Source organism: Stenella coeruleoalba, assembly GCF_951394435.1.
Source record: "Stenella coeruleoalba genome assembly, chromosome: 17".
Classification (NCBI taxonomy): Eukaryota; Metazoa; Chordata; class Mammalia; order Artiodactyla; family Delphinidae; genus Stenella; species Stenella coeruleoalba.
In genome coordinates, this window is record NC_137163.1 from 15131077 (window position 1) to 15155902 (window position 24826).

Genomic DNA, 24826 nt, shown 5'->3' on the forward strand with positions numbered 1-24826 from the left:
TTGCACCAGCCCTGTCACTTTTGAGCTATGTAAGCTTGAGCAAGCACTTTACCTCTTCAAGCCCTAATTTCTGTAAAATGGTCAGGGTGAACCGGACGCTCTCTAAGATCCACCCCCACCTCCTCCAAGCTGGAATACCCAAGATAGTGAAGAGAGATGGCCTTGTTCTCTGGAATGTCCCTCCCCTATGTCTGGCAAACCTGAGGTCTCTTGGCTTAAATACAGGCATGTGGGCACCACCGTAGTTGTTGTGAGTAACTATGCGACTTAACTATCCACGTGCCCAAGGGCAGAGGAGAGGGGTTGCATTTTTACACTGATCTAATCAAAGCCTGCTTCATTCAGGATGTGCAACAATTCTGATTCCATGAGCACCCGTTGGATGGTCTGGGGCCAGCTTCCCTTGAGGTGATGTTGAGGAAATGACACGGGGAGTTCACTCATGAAAAGTCCTGGGGCATCACCCAAGGAAAGAGCCACATGGGAGATGGACACGGCCATCAGACCAAGCCTCTCATGGTCTAAAGCATCAGGGAAAGTCCCCGATTACATATGCACGGCAAGATCGGAGGCTGAAGCCCCAGTGTTTTTCTGAGTATATTTGTTTTGTTTTTTTCTTTTCTTAAGGCACTCAATTCCGTTTACATTTAAAAGGGCACTGTGTTCTGGCAGGATTTGCTTTTAAAATAAAAGGTAGGGATAGATAAGAAATTAATAGGTCTCTTGAGTACATGATGACCTGTCATAGCTTTGACACCTGACATTTGGAGAGTCGGGAGTAGATGAAAAATAACACAGTAAAGCTTTCACTGACTCAAAAGATTCAGAGAACTGGGCATTTTGTCAGAAGCTGTTGAACAACTACAATGTATTCAATTTGGAGAGATCTAGCTTGTCACCTATTACTAGAGTAAAAAAGAAAAATTTCTACCCAACACTAAATCTTCCTGTTCTAGAGAATTCCCCACTGAGAGTTCTGGGGTAAGGCAGAGCCTTAGACAGAAGTCTAAAAGATATTCACTTTCCCAGCTTCCCTTGCAGCTAAGTCACAGCCAATCAGCTGGGCCCATGAGCTTTCAATCAGAAACTGGTGATGCAAAGAAGTAGGGCCAATGGGGCTCCCCCAGTCGCGCAGTGGTTGAGAGTCTGCCTGCCGATGCAAGGGACACGGGTTCGATCCCCAGTCCGGGAGGATCCCATCTGCCGTGGAGCGGCTGGGCCCGTGAGCCATGGCCACTGAGCCTGCGCGTCTGGAGCCTGTGCTCCGCAACGGGAGAGGCCACAGCAGTGAGAGGCCCGCGTACCGAAAAAAAAAAAAAAGTGGGGGCATTGCAAAGCTGGATTGATACGATGCATAGACTGTATGAAGCTGGAAGAGAATGTAAAAGTCATCCACCCGCTCGTCTTAAAGATGGGAAAAATCAAGGCGTACTGGAAGATTTTAGTGACTTGGTCAAAGCCACACAGATGCTCCTGTCCCCTAAGTTGTCCATTTATGGCTCAGTCAGGACACATTTGGTTGTAAAAGGCAGAGCCAGTGAAAAGTCCACAGGCAGGGCTGGATCTGGGGGATCAGATGATGTCATCACAACACATTCCCACTCTCTACTTGAGGTAGAGACTGTCCTGATCTGCCCAGGACTGAGGGGGTTCCCAGGATGCAGGACTTTATGTTTCAAAATCAGGTCAGTCTGGGATGAGTTGGTCACCCTAGTTTATCTCTTCAGCTGTGCTGTCCTCTCCATCTTCTCTCACAGAGGCAAGATGGCTGCAGGGCTGTGTCCCACCCTCTCAGGAACTCCTGCAGAAAAGGGCTATCTGAGTATCACCAGCAGGGGTCCTGCAGCTCGCTCTGATTGGCCAGATTTGGGTCACATGTACTGCATACCTCACTATATCCAAGAGGTCAGGCTTGTGCTCAGCTTCTCCTAGACCTTGTAGGGACATGACTATGCAAGACCACAGACTGGTCACCATTTCATTGCTGTAATTCGATGCCCATGTGCGACGCCTGGAACTGCATCACAAAATATATGTATATAAGTACATAAAAGATGATTGATACATAGATGACAAACATATAAACAACTGTATAACAAGATGGTGCTGGTGACCCTGTAAGAAATTGTTCCCAGGACCTAGATTTCAGATCCAGATGATACACCCTGACAAAGGCACCTTCTGCAATCATATGAAATGATGCTACAGGAGTTTCAACCGGAACTCACCCTGGACAGGCAGAAGCCCATCACCACAAATCCAAATGTATCTCCTAGGAGGAAATGGGGTGACCTAAAGAAGCAGTCCTCCCTTGGGACTTCCCTGGTGGCACAGTGGTTAAGAAGCCGCCTGCCAATGCAGGGAACACGGGTTCGATCCCTGGTCCAGGAAGATCCCATGTGCCGTGGAGCACCTAAGCCTATGTGCCACGACTACTGAGCCTACGCTTAGAGCCCTTGAGCCACAACTACTGAGCCCACGCACCGCAACTACTGAAGCCCGTGTGCCTATAGAGCCAGTGCTTCACAACAAGAGAAGGCACCACAATGAGAAACCCGCGCATGGCAACGAAGAGTAGCCCCCACTCGCAACTAGAGAAAGTCCATGTGCAGCAACAAAGACCCAACGCAGCCAAAAAATAAATTAAAAAAAAAAAAAACTTTGTAAAAAGAAGCAGTCCTCCCAGTGCATCCTCCAGCCTGAAACTTCCTGGTCCACTTTGCTGAGATTGTACCCTTTGTGCTTGTCACAGGAAACTGTGCTATCTGTAAGATTCCGGGTTGGTTTCGTCAAGCCCCCAACCCTGTCCTGTGGAGGAATGCTTCACCAGGGCCACGTGCCCACCCTGTCACCTGTAGGAGAGGCAGCCCCATACAACACAGGTGAGTTAAGTATCAAGGACGGCGTGCTGTTGCCAAAAGAAGGAGGGCGATGCATTTAAGAGTCCCAAAACACACATCCACCCCATCCTTTCGTGCTGTTTAATTCTGCTGACTTTTCATATCACGATAGGCCCCTCTTACCCGCGCTTTTACTTTCTTCGGTTTCAGTGACCCGAGGCCAACCTCCATCCGAAAATTTAAATGGAAATTTAAATGGAATTTAAATTTAAATGGAAAATTCCAGAAATAAGCAAGTAATAAGGTTTAAATCGCACGTTCTGAGCAGCGTGATGAAATCTTGCATCATCCTGCTCCAGCCTGCCTGGGACGTGAATCATCCCTTTGTCCAGCGCATCCCATCCCGTAGTCACCTAGTAGCCGTCAGGGTTATCATCAGATCGACGGTCACGGTATGGCAGTGCTTGTGTTCAGCTGACCCTTATTGTACCTAATAACGGCCCCACACCCTGGCACACTGCTGATGGGGTGCACATTGATTAAGCCTCTCTGGATAACATTTGGACATCCCTGCCAAATTTTAAATTCCCATACCCTTTGACTTGGGAATTATCCTCCCAGGAATTTATCCAACAAATATTTTGGTAAGTGGGGAAAGGGTGTATATTCAGGTGAATTACCGTGGCATGGTCAGGGAGGACTGGAAACCAGCTGTTAATGGGAGGGTCGATGAAATACACTGTCGTGTGCCCGCAATGGAATAAGACTTGCTCAAGGCATAAGGCAGCTCTGTGTTTACTGATGTGTATCTCTAATATACATCGGTAAGTGCAGAAGCGCAAGGTGAAGAATGGGCCATATAGTTATTTTGTATTATTCCTGGCATGGCTGCATGTAAATCAGACACTTGTAGATGCAATTGATTTAAATATTGTAGAAACTCTTTTTCAAGAAACACTACTACATATCCTTTGAGAAAATGAAGACTGCTTCAATAAAATGAATAAAATGAAAATGTTATGCTTCAGTAAAATGAAATCAGCTCCCAATTTGTATCACAGGGACCCAGCAGGTTACAAAACTCTGCTCAGATGGTTTAATTTAAGAGGTTTTAATGAAGGGATCAGTTACGGAGGTGTGGATAGAGTTAAGGGAGCCTTCAAGAGATGACGGCAGCAGGAAGCTGTTGCTACCTCTGGGTCTTCAAGGGCAAGGGGAGAAAAGCAGTTCTGCAGAACCCAATGAGAACTGAAATCAGGGCAGAGGAGCTGCCCGGCAGGAATTAAAGTCACGGAAGGGTCAAGCTGGTGGTGCCGAAGCAAAGAGGGAGTGAGGAAGAAATAGTCTGACTTCTCTCCTCCCACCCTCTAATTTTTTTGCCCGTAACTTCCATTGACCAAACCGAAATGGAAACCAGAGGGCAAGGGAGCCCAGGTAAGGTGATCTGTAGGGCTCAGCCCTAGGTCTAGAGAAGGACAGCACGTGCACTGAGGGGAGGCGAGGGGAGGGATGCTGAGAGTCCCCTGCACGATCCACCCTGTTGCATCCACTCAGCATCCATCTTGCCCCTCACTCGGATGAAGAAACTCTCACCCCCAGCATTACCGACACCAAATTCCATAAACTGCCCTGTCGTGGAAAGGAGATGTCAATTCAGTCACACTGTCACTTGGAACCTAAATTGTAACACACCCTTCACGTGAGGCAGCAGAAAGGCAAGCAGAAAAAGGAAACTGTAATTGATTAGATAAGACATGTATAACTACCATCCACACCTTTCGGTCCCCCACTGATCAAGGGACTGAAATCAACAATCAAGCCTCCTTCTTCCACCACCCGATCCACCTTCTCCCTTCTCTCAGCACTGCAGATGACTAGAGTTTTATTTACTTGATAGGATGACTCAACCTTTTATTTCCATAGGATTAGAGCCTGTAGTGACTCAATATTCACTGGGTTGTCATGGTTTTTCACTAACCATTATGACTGTATGTGAGAGTGCTAAGAAGTGACCCAGTGAGTCTTCTGGGCTCTGGATATGTTTTTTTTTTTGCCTTTGCTGGGTAGCAGTAACCTAATTTTCCTTGACAATGAGGACCAATCCCCCCAGTCAACACAGTAAGCTTCTATCTGCTTGTTGGTCCAGGGGCATGAGGAGCCTCAAATGGCCAGGGCCACTTTCAGCTTCAGCTCTAACAGAACTATGCCTGTGGTCCCTGGTGGAAACCAGGGCCTCCAAACTCACCAACCAGGGATTTCAGAGATGGGAAGCCAAAACACTCTAAGTGGGTTGTTAGGTGTCATAGTCTAAAAATGAGATGGGGTTACTCCCACCTCCCCCTTGGTTCCACGGACTTGTATTTTGGATATGGGGGAAACACTGTATTTACTATATTTCACAGGACAGAAGCCCCAAACTTTAAGGACGTTACTTCCCAGTGGTCTTTAGGTCATTCTACAGTTCTAAGCTTCTGAGTGGTGGGTCACATAGTATCAGCTAATTTTGTCACCAAGAGGCCAGTGCTGTACTTCATCTGCCATAAGGCGAGTTCCTTGGTTATTTAGAGGTGAGATGGTATAGGACACCAAGGCAGTTGAGGTCCCTTCAGAGTCCACATGGCAGCCGTGTTAAAAACCAGTCAGCTACGTCTCTGGTCCCGATTCTCCTTTACATGGAAGAAGAATTCTCTTCCTAAGGTCTAGCAGCCTACTCTCTGTTTTATCCTCCCTGCTGGTTTCCTGTAAACTTCAGGAGGTGGAATGGTGCCATAGGAAAGCACATGAGCTTTAGAGTCAGAAGTCCCAGATTCAAGTCCCAGCTCTGCCCCATATGAGCTGTGAGAGTCCAACTATGCAGTTTCCTTGTGAATAAAATAGGCATATTATACCTACCTTGCAGGTTTTGGGGTGAATTAAATAAGCTAATGTAGATTAAAAAGTCAGGCACACAACACACATTCAATAAACATTCCTCCCTCCCTCCTGCCTTCAAACTAAATTCCACATCTGAAGCATCCATTTTAGAAACTGTTTATAACTAAACATGTACCTTAGGGAAATTTATAAAACAATACCAGTTGAATTTTCTCTGCCTCAGCCTTGCTGCCCTGATGATGCGCGTGGCATAGATTTATAATAAAAATCTACAGCTCTCAGCTTTTCAATTCCTCATCCTTTACTTTCACACATGGCCAGCTCAGCATTCTTCTCTGTCTCAATGTTTCTAAATCTGCCAGTTTTGTGCAAGCCAAAATCCCCTGTCTGGGCTTGAGTCCAGTTTTCTCAGCAGATGATTTCTTTTGGTAAGCCCTAATACTTACAAATCATCCTCTGGTCTAACTCAACCCTTGGCCCGAGTTATACACGTAAGCACATGAGACTCTAGGGGGTTAGAGGAGAGAAGGGTGGACGGGAGAATGTGTATTTGTGTGTGACCCAGTCTTTGAATAACTTTCCTGCATGGGAGTTCCATACGGTCAAGATTGCTGTTTGCAAGCAACAGAAATCAGACTATCAGAGTCCATAGCATTGGAAAGAGGCTGAAGAAACAGGCAGATGTGGAAAACAGGTGGGAACCAAGACAGCCCAAGAGGACCAGACAGCAAGGACCATGCAAAGCTGCTGCAACAAGGACCACCTGAGTCAGCACCCCTTCCGATGATGCTGGCCAGGAGTGCCTTCCAGTGAGGAACCACTAACTTCCTTCCATCATTCCCCGGGAGAGTGTGATCAGTCAAGTCTAAGTCAGTGCCTGTCCCTGGCCTGACCGCAGCAGGGAGCAAGAAAATCTGGTCCCTTTACAGGTTCTGTATCTGGAAATAAGCACTACCACCCACCAAGACACAGTGGGGCCTCCCCCTAAGTCAGGGGGCTAGCGGGAGGGTGCTACTCACTGGATGGTAAATATATACACACAACAAATTTTCAACACACATTCATTCACTTGGTTTTAGGCAATTTACAATCCTTGGCTTACTTGTTTAAAAGAAAGTTTGTTATAACTTATTTGTAGTGAGAAATAGCACTACATATATTTTGTAACATTTTTTAAGGCCTGAAAATGGAACCTTTCGTCTCATGGTACAGGGCTGTGTGCTGTAACCACTGGCAGAGAAAAACCATCTCAGATGGATCAGATACAAGAGGGCAAAAGACAAGAGTCCCTCTAAATGTTGTTCTAAATAGAGTTCCTGCCTCTTTCTGGGCAGGTCTGGGCAATTAGGAAGAAGTCCTTCCAGAAACACAGGCAACCTCCCCCCAGGCAGAGGAAATAGAGTTTGCTCTGTTCCCGGCCCTAAAACCAGTGAAAGTGAGGCCTCAGGCAAACAATGAGACTCTAGCCCTCAGCCTTCCATCCAGCCATTCACTTCTCCTTTCATCCAAGCTAGAATCTTGAGAGCCCTCCTTGGTGCTTCTCTGACGTCACCCTTCGCATCCCATCGATCGCCAAATCCTGCAGTGTTTGCCTCCTACACACGTCTCAGGTCCCTCTTCTCCTCACACCCCCGCTGCCTCTCTCCTGGCTCTGATGCTCGTCAGCTGCTGTCTGGAAACAGCAACATCCTCTAACTTGTGTCCTATCTCCTGTCCTTGTGCTTCTTCCATTCACCCCTCTGACAGCCAAGAGAGAAGTATCCACAGCAAAATTGACCCACGTGATTCCCCTGCTTATAGCTCTTCCGTGGCTCCCACCACTTCAGATCAAGCCCAGGCTTTCCAACAATCCTCACTGAGCCCTCTGCTGTCTGCCCACAACCTCTTCATCCCCAGCTCTCCTCAGTCCCTACCTCACATTCTGACCTTCACCGCACCCAATGCTGTTCCCCTCCTCTTGTCATTGGTCCATCTGTCTCCTCTGCCTGGGTGGCCACCCCACTCCCATCTTTATCTCCATTTGCTTCATCAGTTCTTACTCATCCTTTAAGACCCAGCTCAAGAGCAACTCCAGGAAGCCTTGCCTGACTGTTGCAGGTTGACTTAGGTGCTTTATCTTTGTGTGTGTCCCAACGACCTCTGTGCAAACCTCTCTCACTGCACACATCGCATAGTTTCAGGAGTACATATTTATGTGTCTCTCTCTCCCCATGGCCTCTACGCCCCTGAGGGTCAATGTTCTGTCTCTCTCTCCCCATGGTCTCTACACCCCTGAGGGTCAATGTTCATCTCTGTGTTCCCTAAGCTGCTTTAGATAGAAGAGGGCCAGGCACATAGCAAGGGTGTGATATAACCCTGCTGAGACAATGAATGAATGACATTCTATAATAAACTTTACAGCCTGTAAAATGATCAAAAACAGAACAAAAGATAACCACTCCTTTTGCTTAGTTGACAGAAGAGAGAAACAATCTAATTTATGTGCCATCTCTTCAATAAACACACAATTTGAAGATGTTTAGCAAAAGCTTTTATGGAATACCATTTTTAGCAAAGCAGATGTTTAAAAGACTAAATTATTTCTTAAATTACTATCAACAGTAAATCCTGGTTGAAAATATTAAGTCCCTTAAGGGACTGAATTTCTCAGGCAGTAGTCAGAATGGGAAAGAAGATGAACATTCTGTACTTCTTTTTAAATTACTTTCTTCTTCCTGAAATGAATGTACTGTTATTTAAAAGAAATCGTGGGTTCATTTTATTTTTATTTTTATCGAATAAACTGAGACAAACAGTAAAATGGTTTTTAGGTCATAGACCACAATTTCTAGGCTACAACTTAGAAATTCAATTCCACGTACATGGAGACTTCATATGTGCCCGCTATCAGGCATACATCAGTGAACAGAATCCACTTATAGACTTCAGCTTTCTGGGGAAAATAGTGGCTAAGACAGGCCGAGATATACAAATCACCCAAGAAAAGACAGGAGAGAATTGTTTTCCTATTTCCCGATGAAAATTTGTAATTATTGTTATTGATCACCTTTCAACCAATGATGTCATAGAATCATTTAATGATCTCTATAACATGTACATGTACATAAATGTGAAAACCGAACACCAAATAGGTTAAGTGACTTCTCCAGGATTTGACAAATCAGTAGCTGACTCATATGAGGAAACACACTTAACATGACTCACAAACTTCTTCTCCAATAACTAGGGTTGACAAGTCAAAACATGCAGTGATCACAATTTGTCAAAATATAACAAACTGTAGATCTGCATTCAATCTGATGGTCAGGTAAGGACTTACAAGGCACCTGATTTTTCAAATCTTCTGTTTCTCTAAGGATCCTCGTTGACTTTGAAGAGGAGTCTCTTTAAGGGCTCAAATACCTGTTACTGTTTTTCTACTCTTTGGGCCAAACTCACTGATGAGAAGTCCTGATAAAATCCAATCATTGGAATGTGTGAATCAAAGGGTTTGAATTTTACTTTGAAATTTACTTTTCTCAGGGACATTGGTCAGTAGAAAAGGTTAATGGAATATTCTAACCTTATTGGTTTGGTCTCATGGTACCCAATTCCCAGGACTGCTACTAACCAGCTCTGTGTTCCTGAGTGAGTTTTTCTTCTTTGGAATTGGACTAGGTAACTTCTAAAAGTTTGTTCTGATTTTTATAAGCAGACTTTCGAGTAAGTGGTTAATATACCTGAGCCTCAGTCTCTTCATCTGTAAACTGGGAAAAAAACATCATTTTTCTAAGTTATGTGAATGTGAGTGATAATATAAGTAAGTAAACCACAAGACACAATGTCTAGATGAATTTCAGTCTGAGCTATTTTTGCATATGAGAAATCTCAGAATTAAAATTTGCTACTCAGCCATTCAAGATACCATTTGAAGAATTACAGATAGGCTAGTTTTAACCAATTTCAGGAACTAATACTGTATTTAAAGCTTTACATCTATAACAAATGTAACAAAAATTTAATATAACAAATTTAACATTCACATTTTAAAATCTGTGGATTTTTAAAAAAACCACTAGAAGTCTGGGCTATTGGTGTAAATGTTGTGGTTTTATTCATTTCCCTATATTATACAAAAGTTAGTAGCTTTGTCTCCAAATCCTTTTTGCTACTTATCAAAAGAAAAAAAAGAATTTTCATTAAAATTGAGCCATTGAGCTATAAAAGGAGGAGGATTATAGCAAAATGTCCTTGACCCTCTCTCAGAAACAGAACCAGGCCCCCATTTGAGGAATAGCAAATGATTCTCATTAAAGTAATGAGAATATTCTCAGTGACATGTGTCTGACTGATTTTAATTTAGTTGGCAGGACTCCTGGCAGCCAGAGACCCAGAAATAAAACACAGCTGGCAGTTCCTGCTCAAAAACAACTAACAGACTTATTTCACACTGTTTCAAGGATGCCCTACCCTAGACAGCCAGGGCACAAGGTCATATGCAAATTGCTGTGGCATTAAACATTCCTCGTTACAGCACTAGCAGGTTGCAAATACACTAGCTCCTCCTTTATCAAATTTACTCTGACTTGAACAGGGTAAGCCAACAGATTTGGTTGATTTCAGTCCCCACCCAACCCAACAAGCTAAAGTTATTTTTAACTTACAACTACTGCTAAGTATTTTTCACACCAAAAAATACCTTTTTAGAAAGAGAAACTATGAAAAAACAAAATATCATTACATTTCAGTAAGAAGTAGTCAGTCCCTCGGCCAAAGCTATAAACAAATGTCATTTTGGATTAGAAACGTATTTATCATATTTATTATACTTATCAAGTTTTTCACAGTCCTTTCTACAAACAATTTCTCTAAAGAGCCTTATGAGGTAGCAGCCGGGCTAAAATTTTGTCAGCTTTACCTTTGAAAATGTAGTCTTTGGAACAGAATAAAGCCCACTTCCATAGTTCAAGTGCAACAAATAATAACTAATAATCTGTAAACTATCATTTCATTGTACAATTTGTTCCAACAGACACATTTTCCCATATCTGGAAATTAGCTAAGTGAGCTGGGCTCCATGCCCTCAAAACTTAAAATTTGGTGCGGAAGACACAAATGGACTTAAGCAAGTTTTGCATAAAGATAAATAATAATAACTACTACTGATGTTAGCACTGTTATAGGTACCTTTATACATGTTACTTCAATCTCACAATACCTTCTGAGGTAGGTACTGTCATCATTCCCATTTCACAAATGAGGAAAAAGTAGCACAGAGAGGTTAAGTAACTTGCCCAAGGACACACAACTATTTAAGCAGGAAACTATGATTTGAACCCAGTCAATCTGGCTCCATTTGGGGTTGAAGATAGACTTCGGTACCAGCCTGGATTCCACCACATATAGTTGAGTTATCCTAGGCAAGCTATTTAACTTTTCTGAGCCTCAGTCTCCTCATCTATAAAATGGGGATAATGATACTTAGCTCACAGGCTTTTGTGAGGAGTGTTAAACAGGATTATGTTTGCAAAGTGCTTGGCACACTATCTTTAGCATGGCTAATATCTGCCATCAAGGTAACAAGCACATTAAAACATCTTTTTCTAGGATTTTGACCACCTTCTCTATTTGTCTCGCCAACTGGTAAGGCACCATTGTTGGAGAATTCAGATATGCAGGGCAGGACTGCATATCTGAACTCTCCCACCTCCCTATTCTGCTATGTCCTTAGAAATAATATGTCAATAGGTAAAGACATGGAACTAACAGCATCCCACAGTAGTTTAACATTTATTGTGTTATTTCTGGTTTATCTGTCATGTACCAAGCACCATGCTAGGCACTGTGATGACTAAACCACTAAGACACAGCCCTGACAACAAGGAGCTCACAGTCCCACAGGGGAGAAGCACATGTAAATAATCAAATACCCAGCATGTGATTTGGTCAATCTGTTGCACAAAGCTGTTCAGGAGTGGCAGAGGCTCGGTATCTGTGCAATGGAACTCATGGCCAAACTATCCTGTGCACTGCTCAAACCATCAGGCCACACTTGTCCTCCCCAGTCTGTGCCTTGTGAAATTCTCAGAGTATCCTTCTGCCCCTATATCTTGAGTCCAAAGCCATTTGTCTTTGTGGTTCTCAAATGCTCAGCCATGATAAGGATTCCAATTCCAGAGGCTTTGCAAAGTCAAGTCAACATCTAATATGAAGGTAACTGGTCTAGACATGGCCTAGCACATTCTTTATCTTGAAGGGCTCAGCATTACAAGGCTTCCTAGTTAGAAACCATGTGTTGGAAGAAGTGTCAAGTTGGATTTTTAATGGTGTGGGAAATCTAAAGCAGTCACTCATACTTCAGTAAAGGCTGAGCTAAGATATGATAGCCACATTTTTTTTTTTTTGAGAAGGAAGAGAAAGCCAAAGGACTAGAGACAAACGTTGAGGCTTCCTGAGATTAGTTCTTACCCAAAAAGACAAAGACCCAAAAATTGTGATTTCCTACTTGTGCTTGAATCTTGAATCTTTCAAATTAAAACTTTCACAAACTTTTATCTACTCAACCCTTTGTAGTAGTCAGCTATTGACACAATACTTCTGTGTAATAAAAGATGACAATAATCTCAGTAGCATTCGATAATAAACATTTATTTCTTGCTAACATAACTGTAGGACAACTGGGGTGTTTGCTCCATGTGTCACATCCTAGGACCAAAGCTTGAGGAGCAGTGGCTACCCCAGGTATGCTCTTGCCAGGGTGCTGGTAGAAGTACAAGAGGACTAGCCCAATCAGACAAGCACACACAACATATCCTCTATATTCTCTGCTCACATCATATCCACTAGCATCCCATTGGCCAAAGTAAGTTACATGGCCAAGGCTAATGTTAAGAATCAGGGAAGTACCAACTTTGGACTATACTACAAAGCTACAGTAATCAAAACAGCATGGTACTGGCAAAAAAACAGACACAAAGATCAATGGAACAGAATAGAGAGCCCAGAAATAAGCCTATGCACCTATGGTCAATTAATGTACAACAAAGGAGGCAAGAATATACAATGGCGAAAAGACAGTCTCTTCAATAATATGTGGTGCTGGGAAATCTGGATAGGTACATGTGAAAAAATGAGATAAGAACATTTCCTCATGCCATATACAAAAATGAGCTCAAAATTAAAGATCTAAGACCTGAAACCATAAAACTTCTAGAAGAGAACATAGGCAGAACACTCTTTGACATAAATGGTAACAATATTTTTCGTATCTATCTCCTAAGGCAAAAGAAATAAAAGTAAAAATAAACAAATGGGACCTAATTAAACTTAAAACCTTTTTCACAGCAAAGGAAACCATCAACAAAATGAAAAGACAACCTACTGAGTGGGAGAAAATATTTGCAAATGATACAGTCGACAAGGGGTTAATATCCAAAATATATATATAAACAGTTTATACAACTCAATATCAAAAAATCAAACAACCTGATTAAAAAATGGGCAGACCTGAGTAGACATTTTTCCAAAGAAGACATACAGATGGCTAACATGAAAAGATGCTCAACATCACTAACTATTAGAGACATGTAAATCAAAATAACAATAAGATATCACTCACAACTGTCAGAATGGCTATTATCTAAAAGTCTACAAATAACAAATGTTGGTGAGGTTGTGGGTGTACACTGTTAGTGGGAATGTAAACTGGTGCAGCCACTATGGAAAATAGTATGGAGGTTCCTCAAAAAAACTAAAAAATAGAGTTACCATATGATCCAGCAGTCCCACTCCTGGCAATATATCCAAAAAAACAAAAACACTAATTTGAAAAGATACATGCACCCCAATGTTCATAGCAGCACTATTTACGATAGCCAAGATATGGAAGCAACCCAAGTGTCCATCAGCAGATAAATGGATAAAGAAGATGTGATACACACACACACACACACACACACACACAATGGAATGTTACTCAGCCATAAAAAAGAATAAAATTCTGCCATTTGCAAAAACATGGATAGACCTAGAAAGTAGTATGCTTAGTGAAATAAGTCAAAGACAAATATTTTACGTTATCACTTATATGTGTAATCTAAAAAATAAAAATGAATATACAGTATATAGCAAAACAGAAACAGACTCAGAGAACAAAATAATAGATATTAGTGGGGGGAGGGGCAAGATAGGGGTAGGGGATTAAGAGACAGAAACTACTATATACAAAATAGATATGCAACAAGGATATATTGCACAGCACAGGGAACTACAGCCATTGTTTTATAATAACTTTAAATGGAGTATAACCTATGAAAACACTGAATCATTACACTGAAACTAATATAATATTGTAAGTCAACTATACTTCAATTTTAAAAAAAGAATCAGGGAGCTACATATTACTAAGAGGCCATGGGCCATGTGAGTGCACGACACTACCAAAGAGGAAAGAACTGGTAACAATAATCCCATTTAACACACTTTCTAAACAATCCTGAAAGGTAGGCATTTATAGGCTCTACCCTTTCTTGACAGCTGAGGAAATTGTGCCTCCAGAATTTGTCATTCATGTAGGTCAGACAGACAGTATGTTGCTCTAGCAGAAATAGAATTCAAATCTTGACTTCTATAGTTTCTAGAGATGTAGTTTGCTGACATGTAACTAGCATGCATCTTTAATAATCACATCTCTTTATTATGCTGCCTTACAGCTATCAATTCTCTCCAACAAAGGCCAGACCCAACACTGTCTCATCTGTCAACATGATCATAGTGACTATCATTTATTTGGGACCTTCTGCAGTGTTTTTACAAGATATTTTTACTATTACTATGCTAATAAATTATTTATGGTGGAAAACCTGAATCAGAAAACTCTGGCTACTTGAAAACAGACTTTATTAAAAACACCTCCTTTCCCCTCCAACATGTACCCTCCTCCCAAGGCACACACAATTTCTTTGTCTACTCTGAGCCTTAAAGATTGCACAGAGTCGGTGGGGCAATGTTGATGGCTGCACAGGAAGGGGTGTGGAAGAATCAAGGAATCAAGTGGAAGCTAATTATTGAGCATGCAGATTTTACTCTGCTGTGACCACTCTTTGCAATCTAATTGACAAATGGAACAGACTGTAAAGCATCATAACTAGAAGTCATGAAGAACAAGAAGATACCCTGATTGTCAGCAGCTTCCCGTACGTATTCACCTACTCATTGGACAAATAGTTATCTAAGGCCTACTCTAGGCCTTGCAAGGTGCTGGAGCTGGGATACCCCCAAAACAAGACGGTTGATCTCTCCTGGAGATTACATTCTGCACAGAGTGGTAGCTTGTTACCAAAAAGCAAACAGGATAATTTCAGATTGTACTGTGGATTGTGAAGAAACTAGCCTTGTGACCCTAGTAACTGGTTTAACCCTTCTCAGGGGCTCTCGGTGCCCTCGTCTGGAAAACCATAGCTGCCACACTGGGCCCCCCTCCCGGCCCCCCGCCCCGCGGTTTCAAGGATGAGGTTAATAAACTGAGGTCTGTGAGGGCCTCGGACTCTCGGGCATCGCCTCCTTACTGTGGACTTTTACCGAACTTCCTTTACTCCCCATCAGTCGGGAGGAGGCGCATTCTGGACCCCTCTCCCTAAACGCTCACCAAAACTAAAACAAAACTCCTGGCTTGATTATTTCCCCAGGAGAGCCTAATAGCCCAGAGGATGCCGAACAGCAGGAAGGGGAAAGGGGCTTCGCAGTTCTTCGTAATAAAATCCCATTCCCCGGCGCCCTAGACCCGGGCCAGGCGCCAGCGCTGCTCGCTTAGGGTGCCCAGAGTGGGGTGGAGGGCTGTCCCTGCTCTCCACTCCCACCGCGCGGGGACCAGCTGCCGCCTGGCCTCCTTCTCCTTCCTTTGCCACCTCGGAGACAAGCCTGACAGCAGACTCTTTAACAGTTCTGGGGCAGGGTGAGGTGAGGTGCTGTCCCCCCGCCCCACTCCCGCCTCGCGGTGGGTCCCCTCCTTCTCCCAAGAGCGGGTCTAGGCAGCGAGAGAGGCCAAGGAGGCTGCGCCCTCCTACCCGGCTCCGGGCCGCGCTGTGCCGGGCCTCGGTTCCTGCAGGGGTGCTCTGGATCGCGGGGCTCGATTGTGACAGCTCGGGGTTGGAAAGGGTGCCGTCCTTTCTTCCCACCCCCCGCCCCGCAGCGATCCTGACGCCACTCGGGCCTCCCCCTCCCTGCACCTCGCCAGGCCGGGAGCTGCAGGAGGACGGGGCGCAGTTTCCCGAGTGCCCGGCCTCGCTCTCGCGGCTGCAGAAGCTGCGCCCTGGGGGCGGGGTGGGAAGGCAGAAGGGCCAGAGGCGAAGGGGCAGTGGGAGCCCCGGCCCCGCGGCGCGGCTTCAAGTTTCCACCAGCGACCGGTTGTGCAACAGCCAGAAGTGCAGGAGCCGAGGGCGCCTCGGAAAACAAGCCGAGCCTATAAACAAAGCCACGTGGCCTCTGGGCTGGGGGGGGCCGGGCTAAGAGCAGGCGCCTCTTCCGGCAACAAAGAGCCGCGGCCAGCGGCCCGGGATAAATACGGCGGCCGGGACAGCAGCGCAGCACTCCAGGGAGCCCCGCGCGCCCGGCGACCCTCCACAGCGCCCCCCGCGAGCGCAGGTACCCCGCTCCGCACCCCCGATCCCGCAGCCCTCCACTCGGGCTCCCTGCAGCCGCTCCCTCACCGGCCCCGGCACCCCGAGCATCCGCCCAGGGCGGCGCGTCCCCAAGGCCGCCGGGCCAGTCCCGTCCATCAGTCCGTCGCGTCCATCCGTCGCGTCCGTTGGCAGTGCCATGCCATTCCTCGGGCAGGACTGGCGGTCCCCCGGGCAGAGCTGGGTGAAGACGGCCGATGGCTGGAAGCGCTTCCTGGATGAGAAGAGCGGCAGCTTCGTGAGCGACCTCAGCAGGTGAGGGGATCGCCACTAATTTCAGCTGCGCAGAACTGACCCTGTTGGTCTCCGGGAGCGGGTCGGGTGACTGGGACTCAGGCCGGGCTGGAACAGGGTGAGAAGGGAGCCCCTGACCAGAAGGATGGAAGTGAGTTGTCCGGGTTTCTGCAGAGGTCGCCAGAGCACGGGATTCGGGGTATTTGGTTTCTCTTATGGTTCAAGGTCAGCGTCTCCAAGTGGGCACGACTCTTTACAGAACCCCGTGTCCCTCTGAGAATCTGACGACAAACGAGGATCTAGTCCCCAAACGCTAAACCTTAAACACACAACTTCAGGGGTCCCCTGCCTTAAAGGACACCGGTGTCGCGCGGTTTGCGGGTCGGGGCGCCGGCGAGTGGGCTGCACAGCTTTCATCCTGGGGTGGCGGGGCTCCGAGCACAAGCCTGGAGACGGGATTGCACACGGGTCCCGTCGGGAGCACCTCCAGGCTCTTCCCACGCACAGGCGACCACAGAGTGGGAAGAGAGGATGAGTAACCAGGAAGGGGCCTCCAGATGGTCCCTGGGGCACCAGCGCTTGCGGGCGGACTTGCGGAGCCATGGTAAGGACTGAGAGACAGAGCTGCGGAGGAGGGAAGGGAGGCGGGGTATAGATCCTACAAGCCTTGTACTTCTGGGAGGACGGCGTCTTTGCACCTGTTTCCTCGGTGGCCCTTTCAGTCAGTTTTCTTTGTAGAGTGAGTGCGCCCCCATTTCAAGTGATGCCTATCACCTGCAGCCCACCTGGCTTGCGTGAGCCTCTGGACTCAAGTTCCACCTGAGCTCTGTCAATCTGGTGGAAATCCGAGGTCCACCGTGCCTGCTGCTCTGCTTCGTCAATAACACAAGGAAGCAGCGACTAATGAGTTAGGTGGTCTGGAGTCCCTCAGTCATGATCTCCACAGATGGCTTCCGGATCGCTGCCATTTGGCCCAGAGGGGATCAGTGCAGACCGCTTACCCTTGGGTGCCTTTATCCCAGGCCTTTGCTGAAAACCACTGCTCCACACCCCAGCCCTTAAATTGACTTCAGTGGAGGCCAGCTTCCCACTCAGATTTACCAGTGGCTGTTTGGCTGAGCCCCTGGCACTCAATTTCGCGAAAACTATCAAGGAAAACTCGTTATTGCCACGTCCTGACCTCCAGAGCCCCACACCTGTTTGTGATTTGTAAAGCATCACCTTTTGTCTTCCAATGGGAAAAAAATGTTTAATCTTGGGGGTCTGCCAGGAGAGACAAGAGCACATTGACCTTTATGTTAAAGACACTTGGAAGCAGTCCCTGGGGAGTTTGGGGAGCACTGTAAAGAAATCTTATTTATGGAAAACCAGATAATTTACAGGAAAATAAAAAGACCAACTGCTGTCACTAGACTCTTTTAAGGGACTCTAGTTACCAACTAGGCCTAAATTATTCTCCCTAGACTAAAAGCTTCCTTTTATTTTAGTAGAGTAGAAACTTCCTTCCTTCCTTCCTCCTCATTCCCAAGAAATGAGGATCTAATATTTTAGTGCTTTATCTTTGTGTAACAGTTTGGATTCTTTCTAGGGAGGTGCAGTCATGATCTGCTGAGCTGTATCACAGTGGCCCACCCAGATATAAGTGTAGCATGCTCCTCAGCGGGAAACAGACCATTGGGTTCAGCAGGAGAGGTTCAAAATGCAGAGCCTCTGGTTCGCATAAACATTCACACTGCATCTGCTCCAGGAGAAAAGCGGGTATCGCTCCTATTTCCAAGTAAATAGTGGTGCCTCCCCCTCCACAGTAGGGGAGACCTGGAGAAGGTTTTACCTTACCACAAAAGTTTAACCCAGGCTGGAATCAGGTAGCTTCCCACCCCCTCTCCCCTTCTTGAACCTCCTTTCTTTCCTCCATTTTCACGCTTTCTGAGCTAGAACTGTCACCACCAGCATCATCACAAAGGGTGATCGATATAGTGCCCACCTGTGGCTCTTTGATGAGTCATCTGAGGAATCATTTGGTAGCTCCTAGCAAAGCAGCTGGCTGTTTGTTTGCAGAGTGTTTTTTTCCCCAGCAATTGTAAACAATCCCTTCCCTACTTAGCATGAGAAGTCTGCCAACTTCTTAAAAGCAGTTGGCCTTCTGAGACCTGGGTTTGTAGTCTCGAATATCCCCACTGTTTTCAGTCTTGGTGATGTTTCGCTGTGATGTCAGGTTTGGGCTGAGTGCCTGCCTACTCAGGTGAAGTTGAATGCCTCCCCTGTTAGGAGCAAACAAGGCAGGCCCTTTTGTTTGTTTTTTTTTTGTTTTTCGTTTTTTTCGGTACGCGGGCCTCTCACTGTTGTGGCCTCTCCCGTTGCGGAGCACAGGCTCCGGATGTGCAGCCTCAGCGGCCATGGCTCGCGGGCCCAGCCGCTCCGCGGCATGTGGGGTCTTCCCGGACCGAGGCACGAACCCGTGTCCCCTGCATCAGCAGGCAGACACTCAACCACTGCGCCACCAGGGAAGACCAAGGCAGGCCCTTTTGAAAGGGAGGGAGCGGGTGGATGTAAAACTGAGGCCTGCAGGGGCCTCATGCACTTACTCTGATTCCACCTACCATTCTGTGAGCTGCCTGAACAGGAGAGAGGGATGAGGGTACACTTGGTGTATTGCAGCCTGGGGACAGTGTTTTTGTGTTGACCACAGTTTGTCTGCCTAGCGCACCTTCTCTGGACTCTGCTGGCCATTCTCTCTGTGGTCCAGGGCCCTGTCCTCCTCCAGCAGCAGAATGTTACAAAACCCCATCACAGCTAAGTGCCCTGAACTGAGATCATGGGAGGATTTCAGATAAGCTTCAAGCAGGGCCCCTTGTGAAAAAGTTGAAGATACATAAGCTGGAAGAGGAACGGCAAGTGTTACATTTGAGGAAAGAGTTCGGCATGTATTGGAGTGATCCAAGAATGCTTCAAGGAAGTGATGGCTGAGCCACCTCGTGTGCAGTCTTCCTCACCAACGACCCCCAACCCCGCCCCAGCCCACCTCCAGGATGAGTAATCTAAGCTCCCTGAGCCTGGGCCACTCTTCTGCAAGCCTGCAGTTCAAAACTCCAACGTTGCTTTCCAGTACAGCTAAGACTGAACCGGAAGCAGGAAGTTTACTTCAGTGCCCTGGATGAGTTAGTGAATAAGCAAATAAAAATAATAGTTAAGATTTTATGAGTGCTTACTGTGTGCAAGGCACCGTTCTAAGAGCTACATACACTAGGCTGTTTGTTTTGCCAGAACAACCCGGTTACTAGCCATGTGAGCTTGACAAATTGGGTATGTATTGGAGCAAATTAGCATAGAAACTCATTGGCCTTAATCTACAAGTAAGCCCTTTGGGGTGGGCCACAGCTTTCTTAAATGGCCTGTTATTACAAATGAAATGAGAAATAGGGCTTTTTTTTTTTTCCTTCCCTCCCTTTATCTCTGCTGCCAAATGGGCCTATTTTGAAATCTTTCACTTTTTCTAAAGTTGTCTTTAAGTATCTTTGTATGTGTGTGATGAAAGTACAGGGCTGGACGAGGTCTTTTTTCTTATTCTAGGCCTGTGCCTATAAAAATCAAGATTAGTAAGATCTGACTATAATATAGCGACTTTCTGGTTATTATTGAATTTAATGAAGAAAGCACCCTCTTTAAATGGTTTTGCTTATTTGAAAAAAAAAAAATGTTGTGGTTCCTAAATGGTGGTGGCTTTTCTTGTTCAAAATTTCAGTTGTAATTTTCCATTGGCTTTGCATTTCCTTGAAATGGGCATAACTGAACTCTCAAAATAGCCTCTAACTGAAATATATTATTGCTTAAAAGAAAACATATAAGCAGGCAACACAAATAAACCCCATAGCCCTTCCTTCCAGGCCCTACCTCTGAAGTCCAAAACCTATTGTCTAAGTGAAAAGTGCAGGGTTTCTCTTTGGTTAAAGCTTTTCTACATTCTCCAGTGGGAAAGCATCATCAATTATGTCAAATTCTTCTTAAACTAGCTTTGGAAATGAGTCACTTGGGCTTAAAGCAGGTTATTGTTGTTTCTGTGAAGAAAGCAAGTGCTCAAATTCCTTTGAGGAATGTTTTCAATTAGAAAAGAATAAGATGAAATATAAATATTTAACATTGCTAAGGAATGGTCACAATCTATGGCCCAGGCTCTGAAAATGTTCTGCTAAACCTTAAATGTGTGATTGAGAATAAGGCAGCTTCATTTTATGGTTCTCTCTATGTGGAACTCAGGCTGTAGGCTTTTGTTCATGGTGTATGTGCGAGTTGCCTTTAAAAATAAGGCTTCGTGTGGTATTTTTACACAAAATGGCCTAACTTTGTTTTCTAAAGCTGTTCTCAGCTTTGGTACATCATGGACCAATCAAGTGACTTTCCATCTTTCTCCCTTCTCCTCAGCATTGATTGAAATTTCTTAAACTAGCTCTAAGGGCTCAGAGTTCTACTCTCCCTTTCTTCTGCCCCTCTTTTCCTGCTGACCTTGGTGCAAGTCAACTGACTGGTCGGTGGTTTTCTGCCTCTATAGCTGTGCAAGCAGACAGACACACACTCACGTGTGACACAAAGCTGGACCCAAAACATTCACCCTGGGCTCACTTAAGAAAGTGCCTCTAAGAGAGCGCATTTCCACAGTAATCGCTCTGAAACCTAAAAATATCCTGTTTCCCTCAATGAAAAAGAGAAGGCTAATGATATTAGGAAACTCAGTAAATGGTATTAAGCATGGCCTTCTGAGGGAAGATTAACAAATGACTGATTATCTATCAAGCCTATCCCTATGGGTCCAGAAACACTGAGTATATTGTTGGTAATGTCACGTGTAAGCATGTTAGTAAGATACTTATTGTACTTATTGAAGTGCTACTGGAGAGACCATTGTAGCAACAGGATACTGGAAATTGTTTCAACCCCTCTTTTCTCTTTTACATAATATCCATACAATGGAGAAGTGCAGGTGTACCTCATCTTATCCAACAGATGTAGGTCCAAAAAAGATATAAATTAAATCATATTTTAAGTTCAGCAGAAGAACTCAGAAAATTAAAGGCCTCTAATATATGGCTGATGTAAGGGGAAACAAACCCTAATTGATGTTTTACTGGTTGGCATTATAAATCCTGCCTGGCGCATGCATGCCCCACGGGAGTTGGGGGGATCGGGGAACCTGTCTTCTCGTTGTACCTCAGTATTTCTCCTGCATTGCTTCTGTGGAAGCTCTTCAGAGACTTACTCTGAAATCCCATTGCATAATAGAATAGAACTCAGTCAGCCCCCCAAATGACAGCTCAGCTCAGTTTACTGAAGGAAATATGCCCCTGACCCAAGTTGAATCTACACATCTTTAGTGACCTGTGAATTGGCCAGTTCTGTCTTTTCAGCTCTTATAAATGTATGAGTTGTAAATACAGCTCGTTTCATTTAGGACTCAAGGTCTTCACCTCACAGCATGATGCCTACTGTTAGTCAAGGAATTACATAAAACCTAAACAACTAGTACTATACACTGAACATCTCCTAGAGATGCAGTCTGTAAGTCAGATTTTTGTAAATGTTTTAAAGACACAAGGGGAGCATGCTAGTTAAAAGCAGCTTGGGTTCACTTTAAATAGGTGAATTGTATGGTATGTGAATTATATCTCCATAAAGCGGTTTTTTTTAAAAAGCAGCTTGGGGTGGATGTTTTTGCAAAATGAAAGTATTGTGTATTATAGTGATACCAGTAACAATTCCTCTCCCTCCCTCCCTCCCCATCCATTCATCATTTTTGCTTAAAATAATGTTGTTGTACCCTGCATGGCTCCTAAAGAGTGCAGGGCTGTGTGTCAAATACAATGGCAGACACTGTTGGGAATTCAAAAGAAGCAGAAGCCCCCGTCCCTGCCTTCCACAGAGATGTGACACTATTTCATCCCCCAAGAGGGAAGACTGGGCCCGTACAGACTTCTTTTGAGTGATTATTTTATTGTTTGGTTTGAGGAGCATGTATGTTTGTGTTTTATAACACAGTAAGCTATTTATAGAAACAGCTCATGTTAAAGTCTAGCTGTTACAGCTCATCCCCTCTTGTCTGTTATTCCTAGTTACTGCAGCAAGGAAGTATACAATAAGGAGAATCTTTTCAACAGCCTGAACTATGATGTTGCAGCCAAGAAGAGAAAGAAGGACATGCTGAATAGCAAAACCAAAACTCAATGTAAGCCGTTTGTTGTGAACTTGAGAAGAAAGCTGAAGATCATTATGATTGGGTTTTGGCAGGGGAACAAATCACACCTCACATGTTTGGCATCCGCTTTCATGTTGACTGTGTCATTCACAGAGGTTACCCGGATCTTTGCACTCAGAAACCTGGCTGTGCATTTTATGAGTGAGATTAATGTATTCTTTACAGTCGTGTTTATAAGTCAGTTGCTAGTTGGGGTGTTTTTTCCCTGCTTGTCACTTACATTTGACATAGTTAAGTTTAGTTATTATTCAGTGGTATGGTCAGCTGAACCAGTTCCAGTGTGTGCTTTTGTTTAGAACTGTGTTTTGAGGCTTCGAACATAGATTTCTTTCTCCCTCTTCCCTTGTATAAATACTAGTAACATTTCTAGATGCTGGATGTAAGTATGAACAGAGAGTATAAAGTTCTATTAATAAGCATGAATTACAGATCTTTAGTTTATTCCATCTGTACTGCATGGCTTCTTCATATTATCTGTTTTATTTCTACTTTTTATGGCCTTGTTTAACTTGTAAGCTTGGCATTTAACACAAACTCGTACTTGGGTATTAGATTTTTTTCTTTAATTTGGAGCTCTGGTATACTCAATCTGAGTATCAAAGACTTGAAGTGCTTCCGACAAAGTAAATTACGACTCCAGTATTTATACACTGCAGAAGTTAGGCATTTGCCTCCCCTTAGATTGTCAGTAGTCTGTCCTTTTTTGTCGAAACTTTTTTACACTTTGGATTAAATGAAAACGAAACACGTTTAAAATCTTGGGCATGTTATAAATTTTAAAGCTGTGGGGTTTTGGGTTGTTTTTATTTTGTCTTTGTAGATTTCCACCAAGAAAAATGGATCTATGTTCACAAAGGAAGTACTAAAGAGGTGAGCACCCATCTGTTTGCTAAGGAGTATGCTTAGCTTTATGCCTCCCCTGACAGGGTAGGGGCGAGACTGGGAAACTACTTCACATCATGACTGTCTTCTTGGATGTGGGTGGTGGAGGTCTGCAGCCCACTACCTAGCCAGCCATCAGAGTTTGGGGCTACAGAGAGAGATGCAAAAGTCACTAGGTGGGCTCCCCAGTCATTCAGTGGGATGATGTATGTAGCAATGCTTTGTAAAGATTAATATTCCCACATCTCAAACACACTATTATAAAGCTTTAGCCTTTCCCTCAGGGCAGTGCCTCCCTTTTGTTCTAAGGTCTCTTTTAGACTTCAACTCAATTCATTTTAGCCCTGGAAGGGTTAATCACTAAATACGGGAGAAGTTTTCGTGCGCACCCAGTGTGAGGCTGCACGAGCTAGATGCAGAAGAGAACAAGACACTGTAATATCTAAATCTGCATGGCACTTTGTAAAACCCTTTTATGTACATTTTCCCGCTGCACAGGCATTTGCTCAGATAACTAGGATACAGGCAGTAGGACAGATTGATAGAATTTCTATTGCTGTCAGGGACCTTGGAGAACATCTAGTTCGCTCTGTGACTTGAGGCCCTGAGAGGGCCAGGGATACACCCGAGACCACCCAGGTACTAGAAGCAGAGCTGGGACTGTGAGTCAGGGCTCTCTACACCCAGTGCCTTGTGTGTTCACAGAGAAAAGACCAAAACTTCTTTGGCTTCTTCATGAAGCCTTAAAAACGTTTCTGATGATCACAGAGAGAAAAGTACCAGAGATGTGGCAGACAGAGTTGACACACATGGGGCTAATTCTTCCCCCAGGAGTATGTTACAGTGACCAACACACATCACATACCCAGCTCCCAACCTTTCCTTGACAGGCAAGTACAAGTGCGTGCAGAGAACAAGGGCCCAAATGGTACATGTCACGACTTTAGTCACTGACTAAAGCAGCTGCCGGCTGTACTACCCATCTTTGTGGCTCATGGTGGGGCAGGGCACCAGGGGCCCAGGGGCCCAGAAAGGGCTGATCATGGCACAGGAAAGCAGCAGATGGCCATAGGTTACCTAACACAGCCGCCAAGCTT

The 24826-nt window shown here is 44.8% G+C and overlaps 2 protein-coding genes across 2 annotated transcripts in view; one reads left to right on the forward strand and one right to left on the reverse strand.

Annotated features, from left to right (window-relative positions):
• The window catches only part of NTAQ1 (N-terminal glutamine amidase 1), a 247813-nt gene that overhangs the window by 137844 nt on the left and 85143 nt on the right, over positions 1-24826 (reverse strand). The window lies entirely within an intron of this gene.
• The window catches only part of FBXO32 (F-box protein 32), a 35040-nt gene continuing 25312 nt past the window's right edge, over positions 15099-24826 (forward strand). Inside the window, exons 1-3 of the mRNA XM_079901724.1 lie at positions 15099-16624; positions 22705-22817; positions 23668-23717. Coding sequence (XP_079757850.1) covers positions 16509-16624; positions 22705-22817; positions 23668-23717 — 279 coding nt within the window. The 5' untranslated portion in view covers positions 15099-16508. The remainder of the gene's footprint in view (positions 16625-22704; positions 22818-23667; positions 23718-24826) is intronic.